This window comes from Anopheles coluzzii, chromosome 2 (genome assembly GCF_943734685.1).
Source record: "Anopheles coluzzii chromosome 2, AcolN3, whole genome shotgun sequence".
Taxonomy (NCBI): domain Eukaryota; kingdom Metazoa; phylum Arthropoda; class Insecta; order Diptera; family Culicidae; genus Anopheles; species Anopheles coluzzii.
In genome coordinates this window covers 44940168-44967197 of record NC_064670.1, presented here as the reverse complement: position 1 = coordinate 44967197, position 27030 = coordinate 44940168, and the positions used below count along the sequence as shown (strand labels likewise).

The window sequence follows — 27030 nt, the reverse complement described above, 5'->3', positions numbered from 1 at the left end:
TGCTGCATTTTGTAGAATTCGTAGTGAGAGGTTACAGAATTGAAAATATTAAGGGATGCGTTTTGTGCCAAAGGACGGCACATTTTTTCATTTACATTTTGTACACAGTTTCAAGCACGGTTCTTGATATATCTGGATTTTTTTTTCCTTCTGGTTCTCCCATAACAGCATAAATCGAATAAAATGTCTTTGGCAAAGTAATTTGTCGCCCTGAAAAGGACGGTTTTGGGTTTGAGATGAAGGAAGCTTTGTCACACCGTTTAAGCCTTCTTTTCGGTCTTCTTGGGCAGCAGCACGGCCTGAATGTTGGGCAGCACACCACCCTGAGCGATGGTTACTCCGGACAGCAGCTTGTTCAACTCCTCGTCGTTGCGGATGGCCAGCTGCAGATGACGCGGGATGATGCGCGTCTTCTTGTTGTCACGGGCAGCGTTTCCGGCCAACTCAAGCACTTCAGCGGCCAAGTATTCCATGACGGCTGCCAGATACACGGGTGCTCCGGCACCGACGCGCTCGGCATAGTTACCCTTGCGCAGGAGACGATGAATACGGCCAACGGGGAACTGAAGACCGGCACGGTTGGAACGGGACTTTGCCTTTCCCTTTACCTTTCCTCCCTTTCCACGGCCAGACATGGTTAGATTTGATTGGGGTACGTTTGTAAGGGATCACGAACAACACGATGTTCTCTTTGAGAAGGGTCTTTTTATAATAGAACAATTTTGACCCGACCGATGCTTATATAGCAACTTATTCGTGCTGCCCGACACTCGTTTGGAATTTTTCGAGCTGCACGATACGTATTCTCTCTCACAGCCCGTTATAAGCGATCGGAGAGCTCGGAATTTTTCTAGAACGCAATCACCCGTTGAATCATACACATCGTGTCCCAGTGTTGAGTGAATTTTTCCGTCGAAATGGCACCCAAAACCAGTGGAAAAGCTGCGAAGAAGTCTGGCAAGGCCCAGAAAAATATTTCCAAGTCCGACAAGAAAAAGAAGCGCAAGACCCGCAAGGAAAGCTACGCTATTTACATCTACAAAGTGTTGAAGCAAGTCCACCCGGATACTGGCATCTCTTCGAAGGCCATGAGCATCATGAACAGTTTCGTCAACGATATCTTCGAACGCATTGCTGCTGAGGCATCCCGCTTGGCGCACTACAACAAGCGTTCGACGATCACGTCCCGCGAAATCCAAACCGCTGTTCGTCTGCTGCTGCCTGGTGAGCTTGCCAAGCACGCCGTCTCCGAAGGAACGAAGGCTGTCACAAAGTACACCAGCTCGAAGTAAGCCACTGAAATGATTGGCTTCGTTCTCTCAAATCGGTCCTTTTCAGGACCACAAACCGCATTCAAACAAAGAATTATCCTTCGTTTCATCTGCACCAGCGAATTAGCGCTTTAATTTCAGGGTGTCCGTCTTCGTCAACGTTATTGTTCAGTTTGTTGCGTTTGCCTGTACTAAATGGTATTAGTGCAGGTAAACGCAGCCATATCCTAAGTTTGTTTGCGAGCTATGTCATCCACATCATTGGAAACAACATTGACATTAAAGTTCTGCGTTGTTCATTGTAAATATTAATGTTAAATAGAACCTTAGCACGTTTAAAAAAAAAAACATAAAAAAAGTCCGCACTGGTTGCAAGCGTCTTGCGAGGTGAAATTGAAAATGGAGTTTCGTGTATCATGAATTATGAATAGAAGTCGTTTCGCTCGTTGTATGACAATCATTTTTTTAAATTAAATTTTCCTCGCGCATACGAGGATAATTTATCGACAAAGCAACCAATAGCAGCTTATGTGTCGTGAGTCAAATGTTGTAATAGATTTGCTCGATTTTAAACTTGCTAATAAGTATTGAAGGGTCGTCTTCTTGAGCATTTTAATTCACGTTTGTATAAGCATCAGTTAAGGTGTTTGAGTTGAACATTTGTTGTAAAATATATAGTCATACTATTCGTTCGTAGTTTGTTGTAAGCAGCGATGTTGGTATAATAGCCATAGGTTATATAGATGGTAATAAAGTATTGATCAATATAGTCAAAATCCTCAGATGCCCTATTAAAAAGCGAAACTTTGACAAGAAAAAGTTAAAATACCTCCCATAACATTGATTATTTAAAACAAATTTTCCCCCTTTTCACACTTTCCTCGTTATAACAAAACGACATGCGTGAAGGCTTGCATTCGTATGTACAATTTCATAATAGCAATCGAAAGAAAATTCTTGGAATGTTCAACAGTATTGGTGGTCCTGAAAAGGACCGTTTTGAGAAGGAAATGCCCCGTTTAGACAGGGACCGCTTCCGGATGCATGGACGATTTAGGCACGCTCTCCGCGGATGCGACGGGCCAGCTGGATGTCCTTGGGCATGATGGTGACGCGCTTGGCGTGGATGGCGCACAGATTCGTGTCTTCGAACAGACCAACCAGATACGCCTCGCTGGCTTCCTGCAGCGCCATGACGGCTGAGCTCTGGAAGCGGAGATCAGTCTTGAAGTCCTGGGCGATCTCACGCACCAAGCGCTGGAAGGGCAGCTTGCGGATGAGCAGCTCGGTCGACTTCTGGTAGCGACGGATTTCTCGGAGGGCCACCGTTCCCGGACGGTAACGATGCGGCTTCTTCACTCCTCCGGTGGCCGGGGCACTTTTACGAGCAGCCTTGGTGGCCAGCTGCTTGCGAGGAGCCTTACCTCCAGTCGATTTACGAGCGGTTTGCTTGGTACGAGCCATTTCACTTCGGGAGCGTAGGTTTCGTTGAGCACGGAGCGAACTTGTTTATTTGACAAAAGTTGAACGTTAAATGAGGAAACTGCTCGAACAAGAGCTCTTTTTATGCGCTTGCCAACCCTTGTTTTCTCTCATCTTAAGAGCAAGAGGGAATGCGTGGATGAAAAAGTAGAAATAGGGACGTTGAGCTCGAAAACGCTCATTCGTGATCGTCAATTTGAAGTGTGAACATCGTGAACGTACAATCCTGTGCTCATCATGACTGGAAGAGGAAAGGGAGGAAAAGGTCTGGGTAAAGGAGGAGCCAAGCGTCACCGAAAAGTGCTGCGGGATAACATCCAGGGCATTACCAAGCCCGCCATCCGCCGTTTGGCTCGGCGCGGAGGAGTGAAACGTATCTCCGGCCTCATCTACGAGGAAACCCGTGGCGTCCTGAAAGTATTTCTGGAGAATGTGATTCGTGATGCGGTCACTTACACTGAACACGCCAAGCGTAAGACCGTCACCGCTATGGATGTGGTGTATGCTCTGAAGCGTCAGGGCCGCACTCTGTACGGTTTTGGAGGTTAAATTTATCTCTATAAAACTTCCATGTGGAGTCTCAAATCAAACGGTCCTTTTCAGGACCACAATACATTACTCAAGAGCTGTGTCTTTCGCAACATTAAAATGTTTTATTTGAGAGAAAAAATGTCTATGATGGCTTCGAATGGTGTGCGTATAACATTTTACTTGCATAACAAGCACTCACAAAAGTTTGCATGCGTTTGAAGCGTACATAAAAGCGACGATTGAAGTGTTTGTTAAAATATTGAATTTTTATTTACTTATTAATTTATGAATTTATTTTATAGTCTCGAATTAAAATTATTTAATTTTTCAGGGCAAGCCTCTCATCCTCTTGAAGCAATAATCGCCGCTACACATGCGCTTCGTTCATTGATACTTGTGATAATTATTCAAAAGAAGGATTGGGCGAAAAAAAGCTACACCGTTTTCATGAGGTTTGTGAGTTTATTATAACAGCTAACGGTGCCAATGCTGCCTTTGACTCCGTAAATCACTCAACGCTAATTTCAAAACTATCAAGCTACGGAATAAATAGAACGCTTGTTCATTGGCTCTCCTGTAATTTAAGTGTAAGACAAATTACAGTGAATATTTCATCCGGGGTTTCACAAGGCAGTATTCTAGGCCCTATTCTTTTTATCATTTTCATAAATGATATTATTTACGTTATACCAGATTGCGAAACATTGTTTTATGCAAATGATATGAAAATGTTCCTACTAGTATCAGATCAAACCGATTGTTTAACTCTTCAAAACTGTTTAATTCGATTTAACTCATACCCACCAAATACTTTCTGCAAGATTTGCTATCAGGGTGCTATGAACATGAAGAAATTAACTCCACCTCCAAAATCTATGCTGTAAACTGAATGCTACATATTTTCTTGGGATACTGACTACATTTGGTATACTTACTTAGCGATGCTCCGCTAGCGATGCTTACATTTTGGTTTGTACATTTGGTAATTGTTCCCCAGCTTCCGTTATCATTAAAATGTTTCCCAGTTATTATCCAGGACAAACACCCTGGGACCTCATAGATCGCATAATGAATTATTTGGGAAAAGTAACGCTCAGCCCTCTACATTACGCTAGCGTTACGAGTAACGTCTGTCTAGCGCAAACCCAAGCAGCATTTTTGAACGCCTGGTTTAATCGTCGTGGATGAGCAAATTAATAGATTATCATGTCTTAATATATTTTATTTTACATGATAATTAGAAAAGCAACAATTTTTGAACAAACATAAAAAAGAACAGCAATTGCTTCTAAAGATAACACTCATTGATAATTCATGAGTATAAATAAATTATATTATTACTATTAGGCTATCATTTTTAACAGCAATCAGAGTTGTAACAACTTCACGTGTTATAATTATAACAATCTTACACATAAAAAATGGTAACTTTTAAAAATGATTATTTATTTATGTTCCCAACTATTGATAAAGCAAGATAATGAAATACATACAAATATTTACTACCTTCATTAACCTCAATTTAAAAAAGAGCCCTCGCACCTAAAGTAAAGTTTATTCACAATAGGCGGAAACATAGATTGAATAGGTAATAATTATATTTCATATACATTATTAATTTATTAATATTTTTAATATTTTATACTTTCTAATCATAGGAAATGTTACTAAAATTGAAAGCTTATGGGGTGTTAATAAACTTTTCAAAAATACTGCTTGGGAATTTTAAAAGGCATGTAACGCTTCTCATATGTAACGTAGATCACTGAGCCTTACTTTTACCAATTATTTAGATGGCGTTACTACTGGTTGCAGGGACTTTGATCACCACTAGACGGCGTTATTGAATGTGGAGTTGCATATGCGTTAGGGCATTTCAATACTTTGTATTTTATAGGCATTCCTACATTGCAAATCATTTTATTGTTTCAAACAACGAAACACTTTAAAATGCTTCACAAATTTGGGTAACTGGTGATTAAGATGAAGGGTGAAGGGAAACATTAATAAGTATGGTTGTTTATTTGAACCTTCCTAATTTTTGGTCCAACTTTTTTAAAGCCATTATCAACGTTTCCCGATATATTGAAAGCCAAACTTTTGTGAGAACCTAAGGCTACCTAAACGCACAACATTTTTCGACAATCGACCCTTTCAACACTTTCCCGTGGTTAACGATAAATCAGGTAAAAGTGTCCTTTACTGTTTTCAGAAAAAGGTCAACACGCAGGTATCACTGGTTGCATTTATATGGTAAAACCAACCCTCTTGAACAAGCTACCTGGAAAATCTTATGCATCGCTTATGATATGCTGCATTTTGTAGAATTCGTAGTGAGAGGTTACAGAATTGAAAATATTAAGGGATGCGTTTTGTGCCAAAGGACGGCACATTTTTTCATTTACATTTTGTACACAGTTTCAAGCACGGTTCTTGATATATCTGGATTTTTTTTTCCTTCTGGTTCTCCCATAACAGCATAAATCGAATAAAATGTCTTTGGCAAAGTAATTTGTCGCCCTGAAAAGGACGGTTTTGGGTTTGAGATGAAGGAAGCTTTGTCACACCGTTTAAGCCTTCTTTTCGGTCTTCTTGGGCAGCAGCACGGCCTGAATGTTGGGCAGCACACCACCCTGAGCGATGGTTACTCCGGACAGCAGCTTGTTCAACTCCTCGTCGTTGCGGATGGCCAGCTGCAGATGACGCGGGATGATGCGCGTCTTCTTGTTGTCACGGGCAGCGTTTCCGGCCAACTCAAGCACTTCAGCGGCCAAGTATTCCATGACGGCTGCCAGATACACGGGTGCTCCGGCACCGACGCGCTCGGCATAGTTACCCTTGCGCAGGAGACGATGAATACGGCCAACGGGGAACTGAAGACCGGCACGGTTGGAACGGGACTTTGCCTTTCCCTTTACCTTTCCTCCCTTTCCACGGCCAGACATGGTTAGATTTGATTGGGGTACGTTTGTAAGGGATCACGAACAACACGATGTTCTCTTTGAGAAGGGTCTTTTTATAATAGAACAATTTTGACCCGACCGATGCTTATATAGCAGCTTATTCGTGCTGCCCGATACTCGTTTGGAATTTTTCGAGCTGCACGATACGTTTTCTCTCTCACAGCCCGTTATAAGCGATCGGAGAGCTCGGAATTTTTCTAGAACGCAATCACCCGTTGAATCATACACATCGTGTCCCAGTGTTGAGTGAATTTTTCCGTCGAAATGGCACCCAAAACCAGTGGAAAAGCTGCGAAGAAGTCTGGCAAGGCCCAGAAAAATATTTCCAAGTCCGACAAGAAAAAGAAGCGCAAGACCCGCAAGGAAAGCTACGCTATTTACATCTACAAAGTGTTGAAGCAAGTCCACCCGGATACTGGCATCTCTTCGAAGGCCATGAGCATCATGAACAGTTTCGTCAACGATATCTTCGAACGCATTGCTGCTGAGGCATCCCGCTTGGCGCACTACAACAAGCGTTCGACGATCACGTCCCGCGAAATCCAAACCGCTGTTCGTCTGCTGCTGCCTGGTGAGCTTGCCAAGCACGCCGTCTCCGAAGGAACGAAGGCTGTCACAAAGTACACCAGCTCGAAGTAAGCCACTGAAATGATTGGCTTCTTTTCATGAACCTCTCTTAAATAGGTCCTTTTCAGGACCACAAACCGCATTCAAACAAAGAATTATCCTTCGTTTCATCTGCACCAGCGAATTAGCGCTTTAATTTCAGGGTGTCCGTCTTCGTCAACGTTATTGTTCAGTTTGTTGCGTTTGCCTGTACTAAATGGTATTAGTGCAGGTAAACGCAGCCATATCCTAAGTTTGTTTGCGAACTATGTCATCCACATCATTGGAAACAACATTGACATTAAAGTTCTGCGTTGTTCATTGTAAATATTAATGTTAAATAGAACCTTAGCACGTTTAAAAAAAAACATAAAAAAAGTCCGCACTGGTTGGAAGCGTCTTGCGAGGTGAAATTGAAAATGGAGTTTCGTGTATCATGAATTATGAATAGAAGTCGTTTCGCTCGTTGTATGACAATCATTTTTTTAAATTAAATTTTCCTCGCGCATACGAGGATAATTTATCGACAAAGCAACCAATAGCAGCTTATGTGTCGTGAGTCAAATGTTGTAATAGATTTGCTCGATTTTAAACTTGCTAATAAGTATTGAAGGGTCGTCTTCTTGAGCATTTTAATTCACGTTTGTATAAGCATCAGTTAAGGTGTTTGAGTTGAACATTTGTTGTAAAATATATAGTCATACTATTCGTTCGTAGTTTGTTGTAAGCAGCGATGTTGGTATAATAGCCATAGGTTATATAGATGGTAATAAAGTATTGATCAATATAGTCAAAATCCTCAGATGCCCTATTAAAAAGCGAAACTTTGACAAGAAAAAGTTAAAATACCTCCCATAACATTGATTATTTAAAACAAATTTTCCCCCTTTTCACACTTTCCTCGTTATAACAAAACGACATGCGTGAAGGCTTGCATTCGTATGTACAATTTCATAATAGCAATCGAAAGAAAATTCTTGGAATGTTCAACAGTATTGGTGGTCCTGAAAAGGACCGTTTTGAGAAGGAAATGCCCCGTTTAGACAGGGACCGCTTCCGGATGCATGGACGATTTAGGCACGCTCTCCGCGGATGCGACGGGCCAGCTGGATGTCCTTGGGCATGATGGTGACGCGCTTGGCGTGGATGGCGCACAGATTCGTGTCTTCGAACAGACCAACCAGATACGCCTCGCTGGCTTCCTGCAGCGCCATGACGGCTGAGCTCTGGAAGCGGAGATCAGTCTTGAAGTCCTGGGCGATCTCACGCACCAAGCGCTGGAAGGGCAGCTTGCGGATGAGCAGCTCGGTCGACTTCTGGTAGCGACGGATTTCTCGGAGGGCCACCGTTCCCGGACGGTAACGATGCGGCTTCTTCACTCCTCCGGTGGCCGGGGCACTTTTACGAGCAGCCTTGGTGGCCAGCTGCTTGCGAGGAGCCTTACCTCCAGTCGATTTACGAGCGGTTTGCTTGGTACGAGCCATTTCACTTCGGGAGCGTAGGTTTCGTTGAGCACGGAGCGAACTTGTTTATTTGACAAAAGTTGAACGTTAAATGAGGAAACTGCTCGAACAAGAGCTCTTTTTATGCGCTTGCCAACCCTTGTTTTCTCTCATCTTAAGAGCAAGAGGGAATGCGTGGATGAAAAAGTAGAAATAGGGACGTTGAGCTCGAAAACGCTCATTCGTGATCGTCAATTTGAAGTGTGAACATCGTGAACGTACAATCCTGTGCTCATCATGACTGGAAGAGGAAAGGGAGGAAAAGGTCTGGGTAAAGGAGGAGCCAAGCGTCACCGAAAAGTGCTGCGGGATAACATCCAGGGCATTACCAAGCCCGCCATCCGCCGTTTGGCTCGGCGCGGAGGAGTGAAACGTATCTCCGGCCTCATCTACGAGGAAACCCGTGGCGTCCTGAAAGTATTTCTGGAGAATGTGATTCGTGATGCGGTCACTTACACTGAACACGCCAAGCGTAAGACCGTCACCGCTATGGATGTGGTGTATGCTCTGAAGCGTCAGGGCCGCACTCTGTACGGTTTTGGAGGTTAAATTTATCTCTATAAAACTTCCATGTGGAGTCTCAAATCAAACGGTCCTTTTCAGGACCACAATACATTACTCAAGAGCTGTGTCTTTCGCAACATTAAAATGTTTTATTTGAGAGAAAAAATGTCTATGATGGCTTCGAATGGTGTGCGTATAACATTTTACTTGCATAACAAGCACTCACAAAAGTTTGCATGCGTTTGAAGCGTACATAAAAGCGACGATTGAAGTGTTTGTTAAAATATTGAATTTTTATTTACTTATTGATTTATGAATTTATTTTATAGTCTCGAATTAAAATTATTTAATTTTTCAGGGCAAGCCTCTCATCCTCTTGAAGCAATAATCGCCGCTACACATGCGCTTCGTTCATTGATACTTGTGATAATTATTCAAAAGAAGGATTGGGCGAAAAAAAGCTACACCGTTTTCATGAGGTTTGTGAGTTTATTATAACAGCTAACGGTGCCAATGCTGCCTTTGACTCCGTAAATCACTCAACGCTAATTTCAAAACTATCAAGCTACGGAATAAATAGAACGCTTGTTCATTGGCTCTCCTGTAATTTAAGTGTAAGCCAAATTACAGTGAATATTTCATCCGGGGTTTCACAAGGCAGTATTCTAGGCCCTATTCTTTTTATCATTTTCATAAATGATATTATTTACGTTATACCAGATTGCGAAACATTGTTTTATGCAAATGATATGAAAATGTTCCTACCAGTATCAGATCAAACCGATTGTTTAACTCTTCAAAACTGTTTAATTCGATTTAACTCATACCCACCAAATACTTTCTGCAAGATTTGCTATCAGGGTGCTATGAACATGAAGAAATTAACTCCACCTCCAAAATCTATGCTGTAAACTGAATGCTACATATTTTCTTGGGATACTGACTTCATTTGGTATACTGACTTAGCGATGCTCCGCTAGCGATGCTTACATTTTGGTTTGTACATTTGGTAATTGTTCCCCAGCTTCCGTTATCATTAAAATGTTTCCCAGTTATTATCCAGGACAAACACCCTGGGACCTCATAGATCGCATAATGAATTATTTGGGAAAAGTAACGCTCAGCCCTCTACATTACGCTAGCGTTACGAGTAACGTCTGTCTAGCGCAAACCCAAGCAGCATTTTTGAACGCCTGGTTTAATCGTCGTGGATGAGCAAATTAATAGATTATCATGTCTTAATATATTTTATTTTACATGATAATTAGAAAAGCAACAATTTTTGAACAAACATAAAAAAGAACAGCAATTGCTTCTAAAGATAACACTCATTGATAATTCATGAGTATAAATAAATTATATTATTACTATTAGGCTATCATTTTTAACAGCAATCAGAGTTGTAACAACTTCACGTATTATAATTATAACAATCTTACACATAAAAAATGGTTACTTTTAAAAATGATTATTTATTTATGTTCCCAACTATTGATAAAGCAAGATAATGAAATACATACAAATATTTACTACCTTCATTAACCTCAATTTAAAAAAGAGCCCTCGCACCTAAAGTAAAGTTTATTCACAATAGGCGGAAACATAGATTGAATAGGTAATAATTATATTTCATATACATTATTAATTTATTAATATTTTTAATATTTTATACTTTCTAATCATAGGAAATGTTACTAAAATTGAAAGCTTATGGGGTGTTAATAAACTTTTCAAAAATACTGCTTGGGAATTTTAAAAGGCATGTAACGCTTCTCATATGTAACGTAGATCACTGAGCCTTACTTTTACCAATTATTTAGATGGCGTTACTACTGGTTGCAGGGACTTTGATCACCACTAGACGGCGTTATTGAATGTGGAGTTGCATATGCGTTAGGGCATTTCAATACTTTGTATTTTATAGGCATTCCTACATTGCAAATCATTTTATTGTTTCAAACAACGAAACACTTTAAAATGCTTCACAAATTTGGGTAACTGGTGATTAAGATGAAGGGTGAAGGGAAACATTAATAAGTATGGTTGTTTATTTGAACCTTCCTAATTTTTGGTCCAACTTTTTTAAAGCCATTATCAACGTTTCCCGATATATTGAAAGCCAAACTTTTGTGAGAACCTAAGGCTACCTAAACGCACAACATTTTTCGACAATCGACCCTTTCAACACTTTCCCGTGGTTAACGATAAATCAGGTAAAAGTGTCCTTTACTGTTTTCAGAAAAAGGTCAACACGCAGGTATCACTGGTTGCATTTATATGGTAAAACCAACCCTCTTGAACAAGCTACCTGGAAAATCTTATGCATCGCTTATGATATGCTGCATTTTGTAGAATTCGTAGTGAGAGGTTACAGAATTGAAAATATTAAGGGATGCGTTTTGTGCCAAAGGACGGCACATTTTTTCATTTACATTTTGTACACAGTTTCAAGCACGGTTCTTGATATATCTGGATTTTTTTTTCCTTCTGGTTCTCCCATAACAGCATAAATCGAATAAAATGTCTTTGGCAAAGTAATTTGTCGCCCTGAAAAGGACGGTTTTGGGTTTGAGATGAAGGAAGCTTTGTCACACCGTTTAAGCCTTCTTTTCGGTCTTTTTGGGCAGCAGCACGGCCTGAATGTTGGGCAGCACACCACCCTGAGCGATGGTTACTCCGGACAGCAGCTTGTTCAACTCCTCGTCGTTGCGGATGGCCAGCTGCAGATGACGCGGGATGATGCGCGTCTTCTTGTTGTCACGGGCAGCGTTTCCGGCCAACTCAAGCACTTCAGCGGCCAAGTATTCCATGACGGCTGCCAGATACACGGGTGCTCCGGCACCGACGCGCTCGGCATAGTTACCCTTGCGCAGGAGACGATGAATACGGCCAACGGGGAACTGAAGACCGGCACGGTTGGAACGGGACTTTGCCTTTCCCTTTACCTTTCCTCCCTTTCCACGGCCAGACATGGTTAGATTTGATTGGGGTACGTTTGTAAGGGACGTTTCTCTTTGAGAAGGGTCTTTTTATAATAGAACAATTTTGACCCGACCGATGCTTATATAGCAGCTTATTCGTGCTGCCCGATACTCGTTTGGAATTTTTCGAGCTGCACGATACGTTTTCTCTCTCACAGCCCGTTATAAGCGATCGGAGAGCTCGGAATTTTTCTAGAACGCAATCACCCGTTGAATCATACACATCGTGTCCCAGTGTTGAGTGAATTTTTCCGTCGAAATGGCACCCAAAACCAGTGGAAAAGCTGCGAAGAAGTCTGGCAAGGCCCAGAAAAATATTTCCAAGTCCGACAAGAAAAAGAAGCGCAAGACCCGCAAGGAAAGCTACGCTATTTACATCTACAAAGTGTTGAAGCAAGTCCACCCGGATACTGGCATCTCTTCGAAGGCCATGAGCATCATGAACAGTTTCGTCAACGATATCTTCGAACGCATTGCTGCTGAGGCATCCCGCTTGGCGCACTACAACAAGCGTTCGACGATCACGTCCCGCGAAATCCAAACCGCTGTTCGTCTGCTGCTGCCTGGTGAGCTTGCCAAGCACGCCGTCTCCGAAGGAACGAAGGCTGTCACAAAGTACACCAGCTCGAAGTAAGCCACTGAAATGATTGGCTTCTTTTCATGAACCTCTCTTAAATCGGTCCTTTTCAGGACCACAAACCGCATTCAAACAAAGAATTATCCTTCGTTTCATCTGCACCAGCGAATTAGCGCTTTAATTTCAGGGTGTCCGTCTTCGTCAACGTTATTGTTCAGTTTGTTGCGTTTGCCTGTACTAAATGGTATTAGTGCAGGTAAACACAGCCATATCCTAAGTTTGTTTGCGAACTATGTCATCCACATCATTGGAAACAACATTGACATTAAAGTTCTGCGTTGTTCATTGTAAATATTAATGTTAAATAGAACCTTAGCACGTTTAAAAAAAAACATAAAAAAAGTCCGCACTGGTTGGAAGCGTCTTGCGAGGTGAAATTGAAAATGGAGTTTCGTGTATCATGAATTATGAATAGAAGTCGTTTCGCTCGTTGTATGACAATCATTTTTTTAAATTAAATTTTCCTCGCGCATACGAGGATAATTTATCGACAAAGCAACCAATAGCAGCTTATGTGTCGTGAGTCAAATGTTGTAATAGATTTGCTCGATTTTAAACTTGCTAATAAGTATTGAAGGGTCGTCTTCTTGAGCATTTTAATTCACGTTTGTATAAGCATCAGTTAAGGTGTTTGAGTTGAACATTTGTTGTAAAATATATAGTCATACTATTCGTTCGTAGTTTGTTGTAAGCAGCGATGTTGGTATAATAGCCATAGGTTATATAGATGGTAATAAAGTATGGATCAATAAAGTCAAAATCCTCAGATGCCCTATTAAAAAGCGAAACTTTGACAAGAAAAAGTTAAAATACCTCCCATAACATTGATTATTTAAAACAAATTTTCCCCCTTTTCACACTTTCCTCGTTATAACAAAACGACATGCGTGAAGGCTTGCATTCGTATGTACAATTTCATAATAGCAATCGAAAGAAAATTCTTGGAATGTTCAACAGTATTGGTGGTCCTGAAAAGGACCGTTTTGAGAAGGAAATGCCCCGTTTAGACAGGGACCGCTTCCGGATGCATGGACGATTTAGGCACGCTCTCCGCGGATGCGACGGGCCAGCTGGATGTCCTTGGGCATGATGGTGACGCGCTTGGCGTGGATGGCGCACAGATTCGTGTCTTCGAACAGACCAACCAGGTACGCCTCGCTGGCTTCCTGCAGCGCCATGACGGCTGAGCTCTGGAAACGGAGATCAGTCTTGAAGTCCTGGGCGATCTCACGCACCAAGCGCTGGAAGGGCAGCTTGCGGATGAGCAGCTCGGTCGACTTCTGGTAGCGACGGATTTCTCGGAGGGCCACCGTTCCCGGACGGTAACGATGCGGCTTCTTCACTCCTCCGGTGGCCGGGGCACTTTTACGAGCAGCCTTGGTGGCCAGCTGCTTGCGAGGAGCCTTACCTCCAGTCGATTTACGAGCGGTTTGCTTGGTACGAGCCATTTCACTTCGGGAGCGTAGGTTTCGTTGAGCACGGAGCGAACTTGTTTATTTGACAAAAGTTGAACGTTAAATGAGGAAACTGCTCGAACAAGAGCTCTTTTTATGCGCTTGCCAACCCTTGTTTTCTCTCATCTTAAGAGCAAGAGGGAATGCGTGGATGAAAAAGTAGAAATAGGGACGTTGAGCTCGAAAACGCTCATTCGTGATCGTCAATTTGAAGTGTGAACATCGTGAACGTACAATCCTGTGCTCATCATGACTGGAAGAGGAAAGGGAGGAAAAGGTCTGGGTAAAGGAGGAGCCAAGCGTCACCGAAAAGTGCTGCGGGATAACATCCAGGGCATTACCAAGCCCGCCATCCGCCGTTTGGCTCGGCGCGGAGGAGTGAAACGTATCTCCGGCCTCATCTACGAGGAAACCCGTGGCGTCCTGAAAGTATTTCTGGAGAATGTGATTCGTGATGCGGTCACTTACACTGAACACGCCAAGCGTAAGACCGTCACCGCTATGGATGTGGTGTATGCTCTGAAGCGTCAGGGCCGCACTCTGTACGGTTTTGGAGGTTAAATTTATCTCTATAAAACTTCCATGTGGAGTCTCAAATCAAACGGTCCTTTTCAGGACCACAATACATTACTCAAGAGCTGTGTCTTTCGCAACATTAAAATGTTTTATTTGAGAGAAAAAATGTCTATGATGGCTTCGAATGGTGTTGTGAGTGTGATTTTTTATCTTATACGTATGCGTTTGAAGCGTTCGCAAAAGCAACGATAGAAGCGTTGGTTAAAATGAATCATTTTTCTCTCTTGCATTTTTTTATCTAAATTTTCTTATAAAAATATTTTTTTTTAGAGAAACCTCTCATCCTTTTGAAGCAATAATCGCCGCGTGGATCATACCGTTTTTTGCATCAGCTCTAATCTGACTTATACATGCGCATCGTTCATGTATACTTGGGATAACTCATCAAAAGAAGGAAATCGGATGAAAAAAACTACACCGTTTACATAAAGTTTATGAATTTATTATAACAGCCAACAGCGTCAATGTTGCCTTTGAATCCGTAAATCACTCAATGCTTATTTCAAAACTATCAAGCTATGGAGTAAATGGGGCGCTAGTTCATTGGCTCTCCTGTTATTGAAGTGATAGGCATATTACAGTGAATATTTCATTCTCTCTATCTGCACCATTCACCAACACGTCCGGGGATCCACGTTTCTCGGCCCTATGCTATTTAAAAATGTATAAATGACGTTATTTACGTTATACCAGATTGCGAAAAATTGTTTTATGCAGATGATATGAAAATGTTCCTACCAGTATCAGATCAAACCGATTGCTTAACTCTTCAAAACTGTTTAATTCGATTTAACTCATACCCACCAAATACTTTCTGCAAGATTTGCTATCAGGGTGCTATGAACATGAATAAATTAACTCCACCTCCAAAATCTATGCTGTTAACTGAATGCTATATATTTTCTTGGGATACTGACTTCATTTGGTATACTGATTTAGCGATGCTCCGCTAGCGATGCTTACATTTTGGTTTGTACATTTGGTAATTGTTCCCCAGCTTCCGTTATCATTAAAATGTTTCCCAGTTATTATCCAGGACAAACACCCTGGGACCTCATAGATCGCATAATGAATTATTTGGGAAAAGTAACGCTCAGCCCTCTACATTACGCTAGCGTTACGAGTAACGTCTGTCTAGCGCAAACCCAAGCAGCATTTTTGAACGCCTGGTTTAATCGTCGTGGATAAGCAAATTGAGGTAAAAGTAAGGCTCAGCCCTCTACGTTACGCTAGCGTTACGCGTAACGCCTGTTTACCACAAACCCAAGCAACATTTTTGAACACCTGTTTTAATCGCCGTGGATGAGCAAATTAATAGATTATCTTAATATCGTTTTTTTACATGATAATTAGAAAAGCAACAATTTTTGAACAAACATAAAAAAGAACAGTAATTGCAAAGATAGCACTCATTGATAATTCATGAGTATAAATAAATTATATTATTACTATTAGGCTATCATTTTTAACAGCAATCAGAGCTGTAACAACTTCACGTATTATAATTATAACAATTGTTAGAAACTGCCGGTCTAACTAAAATAGAAAACAAAGTAAACTCTTTAGGCTAGCACTTAAGGTGTGCCAAAAAATTAGTTTTTTCCTTTATTTCCTTCGTATCTTCGTTCGTATGTATTTTTGACCGCAATGAAACAGTTTCCGCGATTTTTCTCCCTTTTTATCTGCTTGCGCACATACAAAACATCGCCTCAGCTGACAGTCCGTTGGAAACCTTACAACAGTTTCCAAAATTGTCCCCCCGAGTGTGATACAGTTAGCTCTCTTTCTAACAAGTGATCTAGATCACGTTAACTGTCTCTCACTCCTAGCTCGACTGTCAGTTGATGTTTGTTTATCTTCCGCTGGTTAATCGTGCTTTTCTATCTAAGCCGCTTTGTTAAACAAAGGGGTGGCTTGCAACTTGATTTGGCTCCTGTCGTCCTTACTATTGTTTCTACGCAAAATAACCCGGCCGCATATTACACGTGCGTATTGTTTCGTCTCGCACGTATCTGTATAACCGATAGCACTCGCATCCTAAAGTTCACGCTGTGTATCTTGATACTATTGCTATACGGGATACCGTGCGCTGCCTACCTCACACCTCCCTTCCTCACACGCGGTCTACGCACGGATGCTCGCGCAGCTTTTTATCGACTGAACCCAGCACTAGTTTGGTCCATGGAATGCTCCGGTGATTTGATATAAGTATCCCATCGATCGTTTATTGTCCATTACAACTGAAATTAAAAAGAGTGTTTGTTTCAGCCGTACGTACCACCACACCACTGTTGTTGTCCCATGAAACTGCCGCCGGAAAAGTATAACACCAAGAACCATCACGAAAGGGACAATCCCTTTGGATTGCGTGATAGAATTGTCCTTCGCTGTCGAACGTGGGACACAGTTCGATCCCCCGCCCGAAGTAGTCTCCTCTTTCAAACGTCGCTTCCATAATCGCAGCTTCTCATGACGCGGTTTCAATCTTAGCCGTTGTATGTCTTTATCGAGCGAGCTTGCTAAGCAGGGTTCAGAGTGGACACCTGACTCCGATGGTTTTTCAGCTTCAGGTTTCACGATCAGCTTTTGCCTTTCAATAGCGGTCCCAACGCCAATTGGAACATCTTTCAACCCATCAGGACGCAGCCAGAGTCGGTGATGAGCTTCGATAAACGTATCCTCAAAAGCAGTGTTCGTGTGCGTTATCGCGTTGTTGATGTTAGTGAACGATTCAGATTTGTGTATATTGTGTATCGTCGCGCGATAGTGACGTTTCTCGGAGATTGTGTGTGTAGTTGTGATGTCATCGCTGTGCTTCCATTTTGCGTCATCATCGCGGTCGAGGTCAATACACGGTGGGATTGCGGGTTGACCCCAAGAAGTGTCTCCGGGCCTTTCATCATCATACCTCTCAACGAATTGCGAATTGTGCATATGCTCGTATCCCGGTTGATTAAAACTTGGTGCGCCCGAACGATTTGTTGCCCGGCACCGTTCTTCATCCTTTTGGAGCTCAAGCCTCTCACAATCGTTGAGATAACACCATTCACGCTCTAGTTCTTTGATTCGTTGTCGTCTTTGTTGTTGCATTTCGTGGATCTTGCGCTTTTTCTCAGCCTCTTGCAAACGCAGCGTTTCCGCTTGCGAAAATCGAAGCATAAATTCCCGATAGTAGCGATTTAGTATGTCTCGTTGCCAAAAGGTCTCACCTTCGTTGCCAGTAGTTACTATTGCAGCCCTGGATCTATAGTTCGAATCAGTCGCGAAATGGTCCCGCACCTGCATTATTGGTATTGCATCACGGCTTGTGATCCACCTGCTCGTGCCCGCCTCAAGCGAAGATCCCTCCACACCTCCACGCGTTATAAACGAGCCGTAAGACTCCCGTTCAAATCCGTGGAAATGCTGCACCAAATCGATATTCTGCTTCACTACACAACCTCGTGATTCCTTTCCTTCCTAGCAACTCTCTATTTAACACTATCGGCAGTTAATGATTCACGGTATTTTTACGATTCGCGATTTTGTCGTGATTAGCGTCGATATGTTCTAACTAATTTTTTGGAATGTTAGAAACTGCCGCTCTAACTAAAATAGAAAACAAAGTAAATTCTTTAGGCTAGCACTTAAGGTGCGCCAAAAAAATAGTTTTTTCCTTTATTTCCTTCGTATCTTCGTTCGTATGTATTTTTGACCGCAATGAACCAGTTTCCGCGATTTTTCTCCCTTTTTATCTGCTTGCGCACATACAAAACATCGCCTCAGCTGACAGTCCGTTGGAAACCTTACAACAGTTTCCAACAACAATCTTACACATAAAAAATGGTTACTTTTAAAAATGATTATTTATTTATTTTCCCAACTATTGATAAAGCAGGATAATGAAATACATACAAATATTTACTACCTTCATTAACCTCAATTTAAAAAAGAGCCCTCGCACCTACAGTAAAGTTTATTCACAATAGGCGGAAACATAGATTGAATAGGTAATAATTATATTTCATGTAGGATGGGTGACGAATGAACCACCCTGTGGTTCGTGATGACAGCTCGGATGAGAGCAGCGTGACTCGATTAACCGGGGAAACGGTGAACGGACAGCGGATGCGGACAGTCGCACACGGAGATTGAAGTGAAACACACGTGAAGAACTAAGACGATTTTGTTAATTTGAATTGAATAAAGCACTCTTTTCTCTTTTATCCTACATGGGGGCTCAACCGGGATATTAGAAAAGAGTTGCGTGAAATGTACAGTGCGTAAAAGACGTGCGCCTGTATGTGAAGACGCGCAAAGAAGTGTACAGTGCGTAGAAGATGTGCGCCTGTATGTGAAGACGTACAGAAAAGTATACAGTGCGTGTAAGACGTGCGCCTGTATGTGTTAAGACATACAAAGCATTACGCAGCGCGTGTAAGACGTGCGCCTGTGTGTGTTAAAGAGGATGAAGTTAAGTACAGTGCGTGTAAGATGTGCGCCTGTATGTGCTAAGACGTTCAAAGCATTACGCAGCCCGTGTGCAACGTGCGCTCGTGTGTGTTAGAGAGGGAAAGAAGCGCAGTGCGTGTAAGTCGTCCGCCTGTGTGTGTTAAAGAGGATAAAGTTGAGTACAGTGCGTGTAAGAGGTACACCGATACGCAAAAAACGACGCGAGTTGCACAAAGGACAACAGAAGTGTGACTTTTGTGTTAGTGTGACGATTAAAGACGAAAAGCATCGCGTAGTGCGTGTAAAACGTGCGTTTAAAGAACGCAATCAACGAGAAAGAGTTGAGTGTGTGTGAAAGTGTGCGTCACTAGTGGAAAGAGGTAGACGTATATACTGCGTGTGGGGCACGCGCGTGTGTTGGTGAAGGCGTTAGGAACTGTCGATAACTGCTGAATTCTCGTGAAATTCGCATAATGGACAACGAAGCGCAGATCCTCGTGTTGCTAAACGATTTAACTCGTCCGGGTTTAGTTAGGAGGTGCGCCGCTAGAAAACTAGCTACCTCGGGTACAAAAGAAGAGTTGGCCAGGCGACTAGTCGAAGAAGGAAACGTGGAAATAATGAATGAAACCATGAATACGGACAATTTTGCAGACGCAGAAATGCGTAGCAGTACAAACGATGAAGCGGTCTTGCCAGAACACTCGGATTTGGTGCGCACGCCGTATTCGTTTCGTGATGTTGAAGACGGTTTAGAAACGTACGGGAATGATCTATCCCAAGACTTTAGTGTGTGGCTAAACGAATTTGAAGATATTTCAAAGATGGCACGTTGGACGCAAGATCAGATGCTGGTAATGATGCGCAAAAAGTTAGTTGGTGTGGCGAAAAGTTTTGTGATGATCAAACGCGAAACCAATTCGTATACCGCGTTGCGTGCAGCTTTACTGGAAGAGTTCGGTACGGTAGTTCGTGCGAATGACGTACACCGTAAGCTGGCAACGCGTAAGAAGAAGAAAGATGAATCCGTATTGGAATTTATCTATGCAATGCAACGCATTGCGCAAGGCATCGATTTAGATGAAGTCAGTTTAGTGGAATATATCGTCGATGGTGTTACAATGGACACTCGAAGTCGAGCAAGTTTATACGAAGCTGTGACAATAAAAGATTTGAAATCGAAGCTACTGTTCTGGGAACGTGCGCAAAAGAAAGATGAGCCAACAGAAAAGAAGAAAGAACAAGTGCGACGCGTGGTGGAAAAAGTAGAAGAAAACTCAAAACGACGTTGCTACAATTGTGGTGATCTCGGACATGAAACACGTACATGCGCAAACAAACAACGTGGACCCAAGTGTTTTGTTTGCAATGAATACGGACACCGCGCGAAGGAATGTCCGAACAAAGCGCGACATTCGTCGAACATGCCAAGGCAAAACAATGGTGACACCACGAATGTTCTTACAGTGAAAACAGCGGAACAGAACGATGTGTCCGAATTAAAACGAAATGGACTGATCACAAAGCGCATCAAAGTGAACAATATGGATTGTGTGGCTTTTGTCGATCCTGGCAGTGAAGTGTCGTTATTACGGAAAGATTTTTTCGATGAGTTGCCGTTTAGTGAAATGGTGCCAGTTAAAACAGGTTTTCGACTCCGTGGTTTCGGTGGAAATTGCAACACACCACACGGCAAAACAAAGATAAGTATGGAAATTGACGAATTGAAGCGATCGGTCGATGTTTTTATAGTGTCAGTGAATTCTATGAACTCAAAAGTGTTGTTAGGTATGGACTTTTTGCAAACGACGAAGTATACGATAACGAACGATGGTTTGAAAGTGGAGGAAGTTGGATTGGTAGAAAACGACGAACGATGGATTTACAATATAAAAGCCGCGGATGTGGGAGAGTTAACGGTTCCTTCAGAATATCGCGAACAAATAGAGTGCATGATAAAGTGTTATAATCCCAACGAAAACCCACAATCGGTCGAGACCTTAGTAATCAAGTTACAAGATGAAAGTGTAGTTCGTGAAAATCCTCGTAGGCTTGCTCCATTAGAAAGGCGTGTGGTTAAAGATCAGGTACAGGAATGGCTAGACAAAGGTGTCGTAAGATCATCGTACAGTCCATACGCAAGTGCTGTGGTTGTGGTTCCTAAAAAGAATGGTACGTACAGAGTTTGCATCGATTACAGGGAGCTGAACAAGAAGATGATTAGGGATAAATATCCAATCCCTAACATAGAAGATCAAATAGAGCAATTGGCGGAATCTCGAGTTTTCACAACGTTGGATCTTGAAAATTCTTATTTTCACGTTACAATAGACGAAGATAGTCGGAAGTTTACAGCTTTTGTTACTCACGAAGGGCAATATGAGTTTTGTCGGGCTCCATTCGGTTTGTGCACCAGTGGAAATGCATTTTGCAGATTTATTAATTCTGCATTACGAGAGCTCATAAACGAAGGAGTTATCATAACGTTTGTGGATGACATTATAATCCCAGCTAAGAGTGAGCAAGATGGTATTGCATCTTTGAAGCGTGTGTTTGAGATGGCCGAGAAAGCAGGTTTAAGATTCAATTGGAAGAAGTGTGTGTTTTTGCAAAGGCGCGTGGAATATCTGGGGTATGTTGTGTATGACGGTCGAATCGAACCAGCAGAGCAGCAGATTGAAAAAGTGAAGCGGTATCCCCAACTTAAAACTACAAAGCAGTTGCAGCGATTCATAGGTCTTGCAAGTTATTTTCGTAAGTTCATACCGGGATTTGCGAAGATAGCTCGTCCTTTAACGATGACGTTAAAAAAGGAAAATCAGTTTGATTTTGGTATACGGGAAATTGCTGCGTTCGAAGAGATAAAATCAGTGTTAGTGAATTATCCGGTATTGCGTATTTACCAAAGTGGTGCAGACACTGAAATCCATACAGATGCAAGTAAGGAGGCATTGGCTGGAGTGCTCATGCAACGTGCGGTAGATGACGGGATGTATCATCCTTGTTATTACTACAGCAGACTAACCAACCAAGCTGAACAGAACTATCACTCTTTTGAGCTAGAAACATTAGCGGTGGTAGAATCTTTAAAGAAATTCCGGTGCTATTTACTGGGACAAAAGTTTAAAGTGGTAACCGATTGCTTTGCCTTCAAGCATTCCATGGCTACAAAGATACCGAACGCAAGGGTTAGTCGTTGGATGGTGGTCTTAGCAGAGTTCGAATTTGAAGTCGAACATCGCAGTGCCGAAAGAATGAAGCATGTGGATGCTCTATCTCGTGCCAGTGTAATGTCAGTGTCTACAGCGATTTGTGAGCGTATGAGGAAAGAGCAGCAGCGTGATCCAAAATTGGCAGAGATTCTTTCAAAGTTGTGCAGTGGTGAAGAAATCGACGACTATTTTGCAAAAGATGGTGTGTTGTATAAGGGTGATGTCTTTTCATCCAGATTGTGCGTGCCAATCTCGATGGAAGCAGAAGTTATTAAGAATGCTCACGATCATTGACATTTCGGAATCAGAAAAACCAAGGAACGTTTAGCGAGTGACTATTACATTCCAAGTGTTGACGAGAAGATAGAGAGGTGTATTTGTTCTTGTGTGAAGTGTATTCTAGGTGACAAAAAGAGGGGTAAAGCGGAGGGATTATTAAACCCTATTCCAAAGGGCGAGGTACCTCTCGATACGTTTCATATCGATCATCTCGGCCCTATACCGTCGACGAAGAAATCTTACAATTACATCCTGACGGTGATCGACGCGTTCAGTAAGTTTACGTGGCTATTTCCTACCAAATCAACGGCGGGTGACGAAGTAGTGAAGAAGTTACAAGTCATCGCAAGTGTTTTTGGCGATCCCCGACGAATAATTAGTGACAAAGGAGCAGCTTTTACATCGTCAATGTTCGCGAGTTATTGTGAAGAGCGTGACATCGAACTACACACGATTGTAACAGGTGTTCCAAGAGGCAACGGGCAAGTGGAACGAGTACATCGCACCATTATTCCGGTTTTGACTAAGCTATCTATCGATAAACCGGAAGAGTGGTACCGACACGTGAATGCGGTGCAGAAGGCGATCAACAGCAGCTGGCAGAGGGCAATCCGAACCAGTCCGTTTGAATTGCTAGTTGGAGTCAAGATGAAAGATGCTGACGGTAACACGTTGCGCGCCATGGTTGAAGCAGAGTTGCAACAGTCGTTCCAAGACGACAGAGACGAGCTACGCAAAATGGCTAGAGATGGAATCCAAGCCATCCAGGACGAAAATCGCAGACGACTACGGCTTGCTCAGCCGTGAAACCATGGGTACATCCGGGCCGGATGTAACATCAGGAAGGGCCGTGTAGGATGGGTGACGAATGAACCACCCTGTGGTTCGTGATGACAGCTCGGATGAGAGCAGCGTGACTCGATTAACCGGGGAAACGGTGAACGGACAGCGGATGGAGACAGTCGCACACGGAAATTGAAGTGAAACACACGTGAAGAACTAAGACGATTTTGTTAATTTGAATTGAATAAAGCACTCTTTTCCCTTTTATCCTACATTCATATACATTATTAATTTATTAATATTTTTAATATTTCATACTTTCTAATCATAGGAACTGTTACTAAAATTGAAAGCTTTTGGGGTGTTTATGAACTTTTCAAAAATACTGCTTGGGAATTTTAAAAGGCATGTAACGCTTCTCATATGTAACGTAGATCACTGAGCCTTACTTTTACCAATTATTTAGATGGCGTTACTACTGGTTGCAGGGACTTTGATCACCACTAGACGGCGTTATTGAATGTGGAGTTGCATATGCGGTAGGGCATTTCAATACTTTGTATTTTATAGGCACTCCTACATTGCAAATCATTTTATTGTTTCAAACAACGAAACACTTTAAAATGCTTCACAAATTTGGGTAACTGGTGATTAAGATGAAGGGTGAAGGGAAACATTAATAAGTATGGTTGTTTATTTGAACCTTCCTAATTTTTGGTCCAACTTTTTTAAAGCCATTGTCAACGTTTCCCGATATATTGAAAGCCAGACTTTTGTGAGAACCTAAGGCTACCTAAACGCCCAACATTTTTCGACAATCGACCCTTTCAACATTTTCCCGTGGTTAACGATAAATCAGGTAAACGTATCCGTTACTGTTTTCAGAAAAAGGCCAACACGCAGGTATCACTGGTTGCATTTATATGGTAAAACCAACCCTCTTGAACAAGCTACCTGGAAAATCTTATGCATCGCTTATGATATGCTGCATTTTGTAGAATTCGTAGTGAGAGGTTACAGAATTGAAAATATTAAGGGATGCGTTTTGTGCCAAAGGACGGCACATTTTTTCATTTACATTTTGTACACAGTTTCAAGCACGGTTCTTGATATATCTGGATTTTTTTCCTTCTGGTTCTCCCATAACAGCATAAATCGAATAAAATGTCTTTGGCAAAGTAATTTGTCGCCCTGAAAAGGACGGTTTTGGGTTTGAGATGAAGGAAGCTTTGTCACACCGTTTAAGCCTTCTTTTCGGTCTTCTTGGGCAGCAGCACGGCCTGAATGTTGGGCAGCACACCACCCTGAGCGATGGTTACTCCGGACAGCAGCTTGTTCAACTCCTCGTCGTTGCGGATGGCCAGCTGCAGATGACGCGGGATGATGCGCGTCTTCTTGTTGTCACGGGCAGCGTTTCCGGCCAACTCAAGCACTTCAGCGGCCAAGTATTCCATGACGGCTGCCAGATACACGGGTGCTCCGGCACCGACGCGCTCGGCATAGTTACCCTTGCGCAGGAGACGATGAATACGGCCAACGGGGAACTGAAGACCGGCACGGTTGGAACGGGACTTTGCCTTTCCCTTTACCTTTCCTCCCTTTCCACGGCCAGACATGGTTAGATTTGATTGGGGTACGTTTGTAAGGGATCACGAACAACACGATGTTCTCCTTGAGAAGGGTCTTTTTATAATAGAACAATTTTGACCCGATCGATGCTTATATAGCAGCTTATTCGTGCTGCCCGATACTCGTTTGGAATTTTTCGAGCTGCACGATACGTTTTCTCTCTCACAGCCCGTTATAAGCGATCGGAGAGCTCGGAATTTTTCTAGAACGCAATCACCCGTTGAATCATACACATCGTGTCCCAGTGTTGAGTGAATTTTTCCGTCGAAATGGCACCCAAAACCAGTGGAAAAGCTGCGAAGAAGTCTGGCAAGGCCCAGAAAAATATTTCCAAGTCCGACAAGAAAAAGAAGCGCAAGACCCGCAAGGAAAGCTACGCTATTTACATCTACAAAGTGTTGAAGCAAGTCCACCCGGATACTGGCATCTCTTCGAAGGCCATGAGCATCATGAACAGTTTCGTCAACGATATCTTCGAACGCATTGCTGCTGAGGCATCCCGCTTGGCGCACTACAACAAGCGTTCGACGATCACGTCCCGCGAAATCCAAACCGCTGTTCGTCTGCTGCTGCCTGGTGAGCTTGCCAAGCACGCCGTCTCCGAAGGAACGAAGGCTGTCACAAAGTACACCAGCTCGAAGTAAGCCACTGAAATGATTGGCTTCTTTTCATGAACCTCTCTTAAATCGGTCCTTTTCAGGACCACAAACCGCATTCAAACAAAGAATTATCCTTCGTTTCATCTGCACCAGCGAATTAGCGCTTTAATTTCAGGGTGTCCGTCTTCGTCAACGTTATTGTTCAGTTTGTTGCGTTTGCCTGTACTAAATGGCATTAGTGCAGGTAAACGCAGCCATATCCTAAGTTTGTTTGCGAACTTTACAAGTTCTGCGTTGTTCATTGTAAATATTAATGTTAAATAGAACCTTAGCACGTTAAAAAAACATTAAAAAAAGTCTGCACTGGTTGGAAGCGTCTTGCGAGGTGAAATTGAAAATGGAGTTTCGTGTATCATGAATTATGAATAGAAGTCGTTTCGCTCGTTGTATGACAATCATTTTTTTAATTAAATTTTCCTCGCGCATACGAGGATAATTTATCGACAAAGCAACCAATAGCAGCTTATGTGTCGTGAGTCAAATGTTGTAATAGATTTGTTCGATTTTAAACTTGTTTATAAGTATTGAAGGGTCGTCTTCTTAAGCGTTTGAATTAAAGTGTGTATAAGCATCAGTTAAGCTGTTTGTGTCGAACATTTGTTGTAAAATATATAGTCATACTATTCGTTCGTAGTTTGTCGTTAGCTGCGATGTTGGTAATATAGTCATAGGTAATATAGATGGTAATAAAGTATTGATCAATATAGTCAAAATCCTCAGATGCCCTATTAAAAAGCGAAACTTTGACAATAAAAAGTTAAAATACCTCCCATAAAATTGATTATTTAAAACAAATGTTCCCCCTTTTCACACTTTCCTCGTTATAACAAAACGACATACGTGAAGGCATTCGAATGTACAATTTCATAATAGCAATCGAAAGAAAATTCTTGGAATGTTCAACAGTATTGGTGGTCCTGAAAAGGACCGTTTTGAGAAGGAAATGCCCCGTTTAGACAGGGACCGCTTCCGGATGCATGGACGATTTAGGCACGCTCTCCGCGGATGCGACGGGCCAGCTGGATGTCCTTGGGCATGATGGTGACGCGCTTGGCGTGGATGGCGCACAGATTCGTGTCTTCGAACAGACCAACCAGATACGCCTCGCTGGCTTCCTGCAGCGCCATGACGGCTGAGCTCTGGAAGCGGAGATCAGTCTTGAAGTCCTGGGCGATCTCACGCACCAAGCGCTGGAAGGGCAGCTTGCGGATGAGCAGCTCGGTCGACTTCTGGTAGCGACGGATTTCTCGGAGGGCCACCGTTCCCGGACGGTAACGATGCGGCTTCTTCACTCCTCCGGTGGCCGGGGCACTTTTACGAGCAGCCTTGGTGGCCAGCTGCTTGCGAGGAGCCTTACCTCCAGTCGATTTACGAGCGGTTTGCTTGGTACGAGCCATTTCACTTCGGGAGCGTAGGTTTCGTTGAGCACGGAGCGAACTTGTTTATTTGACAAAAGTTGAACGTTAAATGAGGAAACTGCTCGAACAAGAGCTCTTTTTATGCGCTTGCCAACCCCTGTTTTCTCTCATC

The 27030-nt window shown here is 42.6% G+C and overlaps 17 protein-coding genes across 26 annotated transcripts in view; 11 read left to right on the top strand and 6 right to left on the bottom strand.

The window, feature by feature from the left end:
- Positions 1 to 7569, top strand: part of LOC120953913 (histone H2B) — a 12280-nt gene extending 4711 nt beyond the window's left edge. The window contains exon 2 of the mRNA XM_049607811.1: positions 7233 to 7569. The gene's annotated coding sequence lies outside the window, so the exon portion shown is untranslated. The remainder of the gene's footprint in view (positions 1 to 7232) is intronic.
- LOC120949361 (histone H2B) overlaps positions 1 to 27030 on the top strand; it is a 202183-nt gene that overhangs the window by 77983 nt on the left and 97170 nt on the right. The window lies entirely within an intron of this gene.
- The window catches only part of LOC125906890 (histone H2B), a 189090-nt gene that overhangs the window by 64890 nt on the left and 97170 nt on the right, over positions 1 to 27030 (top strand). The window lies entirely within an intron of this gene.
- Positions 1 to 27030, top strand: part of LOC120949373 (histone H2B) — a 164805-nt gene that overhangs the window by 40605 nt on the left and 97170 nt on the right. The window lies entirely within an intron of this gene.
- On the bottom strand, positions 57 to 751 carry LOC120949378 (histone H2A). The gene has a single exon (XM_049607812.1). The coding sequence runs from the start codon at positions 633 to 635 to the stop codon at positions 261 to 263; it is 375 nt and encodes a 124-aa protein (XP_049463769.1). The 5' UTR covers positions 636 to 751; the 3' UTR covers positions 57 to 260.
- On the top strand, positions 831 to 13157 carry LOC120949370 (histone H2B). 2 transcript variants are annotated; one of them, XM_049607809.1, is made up of 2 exons: positions 831 to 1629; positions 12821 to 13157. In XM_049607809.1, exon 1 carries the CDS (start codon positions 918 to 920, stop codon positions 1290 to 1292), a length of 375 nt encoding a protein of 124 aa, XP_049463766.1. In that variant the 5' UTR covers positions 831 to 917; the 3' UTR covers positions 1293 to 1629; positions 12821 to 13157. The 2 variants fall into 2 exon arrangements, with proteins under 2 accessions (XP_049463766.1, XP_049463765.1); XM_049607808.1 differs by lacking the exon at positions 12821 to 13157 and adding an exon at positions 7233 to 7569.
- On the bottom strand, positions 1966 to 8337 carry LOC125906870 (uncharacterized). Its single transcript, XM_049607641.1, has 5 exons — positions 7933 to 8337; positions 5861 to 6211; positions 3083 to 3281; positions 2976 to 2994; positions 1966 to 2775 (listed from the first exon to the last, which is right to left on the bottom strand). Exons 1-5 carry the CDS (start codon positions 8335 to 8337, stop codon positions 2325 to 2327), a joined length of 1425 nt encoding a protein of 474 aa, XP_049463598.1. The 3' UTR covers positions 1966 to 2324.
- On the top strand, positions 2733 to 5541 carry LOC120949393 (histone H4). The gene has a single exon (XM_049607831.1). The coding sequence runs from the start codon at positions 2991 to 2993 to the stop codon at positions 3300 to 3302; it is 312 nt and encodes a 103-aa protein (XP_049463788.1). The 5' UTR covers positions 2733 to 2990; the 3' UTR covers positions 3303 to 5541.
- LOC120949369 (histone H2A) lies at positions 5651 to 6241 on the bottom strand. The gene has a single exon (XM_049607806.1). It carries the CDS (start codon positions 6227 to 6229, stop codon positions 5855 to 5857), a length of 375 nt encoding a protein of 124 aa, XP_049463763.1. The 5' UTR covers positions 6230 to 6241; the 3' UTR covers positions 5651 to 5854.
- Positions 6510 to 7569, top strand: LOC120949372 (histone H2B). Its single transcript, XM_040366636.2, has one exon. It carries the CDS (start codon positions 6512 to 6514, stop codon positions 6884 to 6886), a length of 375 nt encoding a protein of 124 aa, XP_040222570.1. The 5' UTR covers positions 6510 to 6511; the 3' UTR covers positions 6887 to 7569.
- LOC120949059 (histone H4) lies at positions 8590 to 11143 on the top strand. Its single transcript, XM_049607833.1, has one exon. The coding sequence runs from the start codon at positions 8593 to 8595 to the stop codon at positions 8902 to 8904; it is 312 nt and encodes a 103-aa protein (XP_049463790.1). The 5' UTR covers positions 8590 to 8592; the 3' UTR covers positions 8905 to 11143.
- On the bottom strand, positions 11253 to 11839 carry LOC120949397 (histone H2A). The gene has a single exon (XM_040366655.2). The coding sequence runs from the start codon at positions 11829 to 11831 to the stop codon at positions 11457 to 11459; it is 375 nt and encodes a 124-aa protein (XP_040222589.2). The 5' UTR covers positions 11832 to 11839; the 3' UTR covers positions 11253 to 11456.
- Positions 12098 to 25895, top strand: LOC120949381 (histone H2B). The gene is made up of 2 exons (XM_049607803.1): positions 12098 to 12673; positions 25685 to 25895. Exon 1 carries the CDS (start codon positions 12100 to 12102, stop codon positions 12472 to 12474), a length of 375 nt encoding a protein of 124 aa, XP_049463760.1. The 5' UTR covers positions 12098 to 12099; the 3' UTR covers positions 12475 to 12673; positions 25685 to 25895.
- On the bottom strand, positions 13282 to 27030 carry LOC120953573 (uncharacterized). The gene is made up of 5 exons (XM_049607639.1): positions 26493 to 27030; positions 24460 to 24810; positions 14273 to 14471; positions 14166 to 14184; positions 13282 to 13965 (listed from the first exon to the last, which is right to left on the bottom strand). Exons 1-5 carry the CDS (start codon positions 26895 to 26897, stop codon positions 13515 to 13517), a joined length of 1425 nt encoding a protein of 474 aa, XP_049463596.1. The 5' UTR covers positions 26898 to 27030; the 3' UTR covers positions 13282 to 13514.
- LOC120949386 (histone H4) lies at positions 13923 to 14958 on the top strand. The gene has a single exon (XM_040366645.2). It carries the CDS (start codon positions 14181 to 14183, stop codon positions 14490 to 14492), a length of 312 nt encoding a protein of 103 aa, XP_040222579.1. The 5' UTR covers positions 13923 to 14180; the 3' UTR covers positions 14493 to 14958.
- On the bottom strand, positions 24184 to 24901 carry LOC125906900 (histone H2A). Its single transcript, XM_049607819.1, has one exon. It carries the CDS (start codon positions 24826 to 24828, stop codon positions 24454 to 24456), a length of 375 nt encoding a protein of 124 aa, XP_049463776.1. The 5' UTR covers positions 24829 to 24901; the 3' UTR covers positions 24184 to 24453.
- LOC120949375 (histone H2B) overlaps positions 25030 to 27030 on the top strand; it is a 99171-nt gene continuing 97170 nt past the window's right edge. For all 4 annotated transcript variants that reach the window (XM_040366639.2, XM_049607790.1, XM_049607789.1 and 1 more), the window contains exon 1: positions 25030 to 25684. In XM_040366639.2, coding sequence (XP_040222573.1) covers positions 25111 to 25485 — 375 coding nt within the window. In that variant the 5' untranslated portion in view covers positions 25030 to 25110 and the 3' untranslated portion in view covers positions 25486 to 25684. The remainder of the gene's footprint in view (positions 25685 to 27030) is intronic.

Excerpts from the sequence above, each read along its gene's own strand:
- LOC120949372 (XM_040366636.2), top strand. The coding sequence starts at position 6,512 with ATGGCACCCAAAACCAGTGGAAAAGCTGCGAAGAAGTCTGGCAAGGCC.
- LOC120949378 (XM_049607812.1), bottom strand. The coding sequence starts at position 635 with ATGTCTGGCCGTGGAAAGGGAGGAAAGGTAAAGGGAAAGGCAAAGTCC.
- LOC120949370 (XM_049607809.1), top strand. The coding sequence starts at position 918 with ATGGCACCCAAAACCAGTGGAAAAGCTGCGAAGAAGTCTGGCAAGGCC.
- LOC120953573 (XM_049607639.1), bottom strand. The coding sequence starts at position 26,897 with ATGGCTCGTACCAAGCAAACCGCTCGTAAATCGACTGGAGGTAAGGCT. Across the intron at positions 24,811-26,492 it reads GTCGCATCCGCGGAGAGCGT|GGAGGAAAGGTAAAGGGAAA; the intron begins GCCTAAATCGTC and ends GGCCGTGGAAAG. Across the intron at positions 14,472-24,459 it reads CCAAGAAGACCGAAAAGAAG|AGTGCGGCCCTGACGCTTCA; the intron begins GCTTAAACGGTG and ends AAAACCGTACAG.
- LOC120949386 (XM_040366645.2), top strand. The coding sequence starts at position 14,181 with ATGACTGGAAGAGGAAAGGGAGGAAAAGGTCTGGGTAAAGGAGGAGCC.
- LOC125906900 (XM_049607819.1), bottom strand. The coding sequence starts at position 24,828 with ATGTCTGGCCGTGGAAAGGGAGGAAAGGTAAAGGGAAAGGCAAAGTCC.
- LOC120949059 (XM_049607833.1), top strand. The coding sequence starts at position 8,593 with ATGACTGGAAGAGGAAAGGGAGGAAAAGGTCTGGGTAAAGGAGGAGCC.
- LOC120949397 (XM_040366655.2), bottom strand. The coding sequence starts at position 11,831 with ATGTCTGGCCGTGGAAAGGGAGGAAAGGTAAAGGGAAAGGCAAAGTCC.
- LOC120949393 (XM_049607831.1), top strand. The coding sequence starts at position 2,991 with ATGACTGGAAGAGGAAAGGGAGGAAAAGGTCTGGGTAAAGGAGGAGCC.
- LOC120949381 (XM_049607803.1), top strand. The coding sequence starts at position 12,100 with ATGGCACCCAAAACCAGTGGAAAAGCTGCGAAGAAGTCTGGCAAGGCC.
- LOC120949369 (XM_049607806.1), bottom strand. The coding sequence starts at position 6,229 with ATGTCTGGCCGTGGAAAGGGAGGAAAGGTAAAGGGAAAGGCAAAGTCC.
- LOC125906870 (XM_049607641.1), bottom strand. The coding sequence starts at position 8,337 with ATGGCTCGTACCAAGCAAACCGCTCGTAAATCGACTGGAGGTAAGGCT. Across the intron at positions 6,212-7,932 it reads GTCGCATCCGCGGAGAGCGT|GGAGGAAAGGTAAAGGGAAA; the intron begins GCCTAAATCGTC and ends GGCCGTGGAAAG. Across the intron at positions 3,282-5,860 it reads CCAAGAAGACCGAAAAGAAG|AGTGCGGCCCTGACGCTTCA; the intron begins GCTTAAACGGTG and ends AAAACCGTACAG.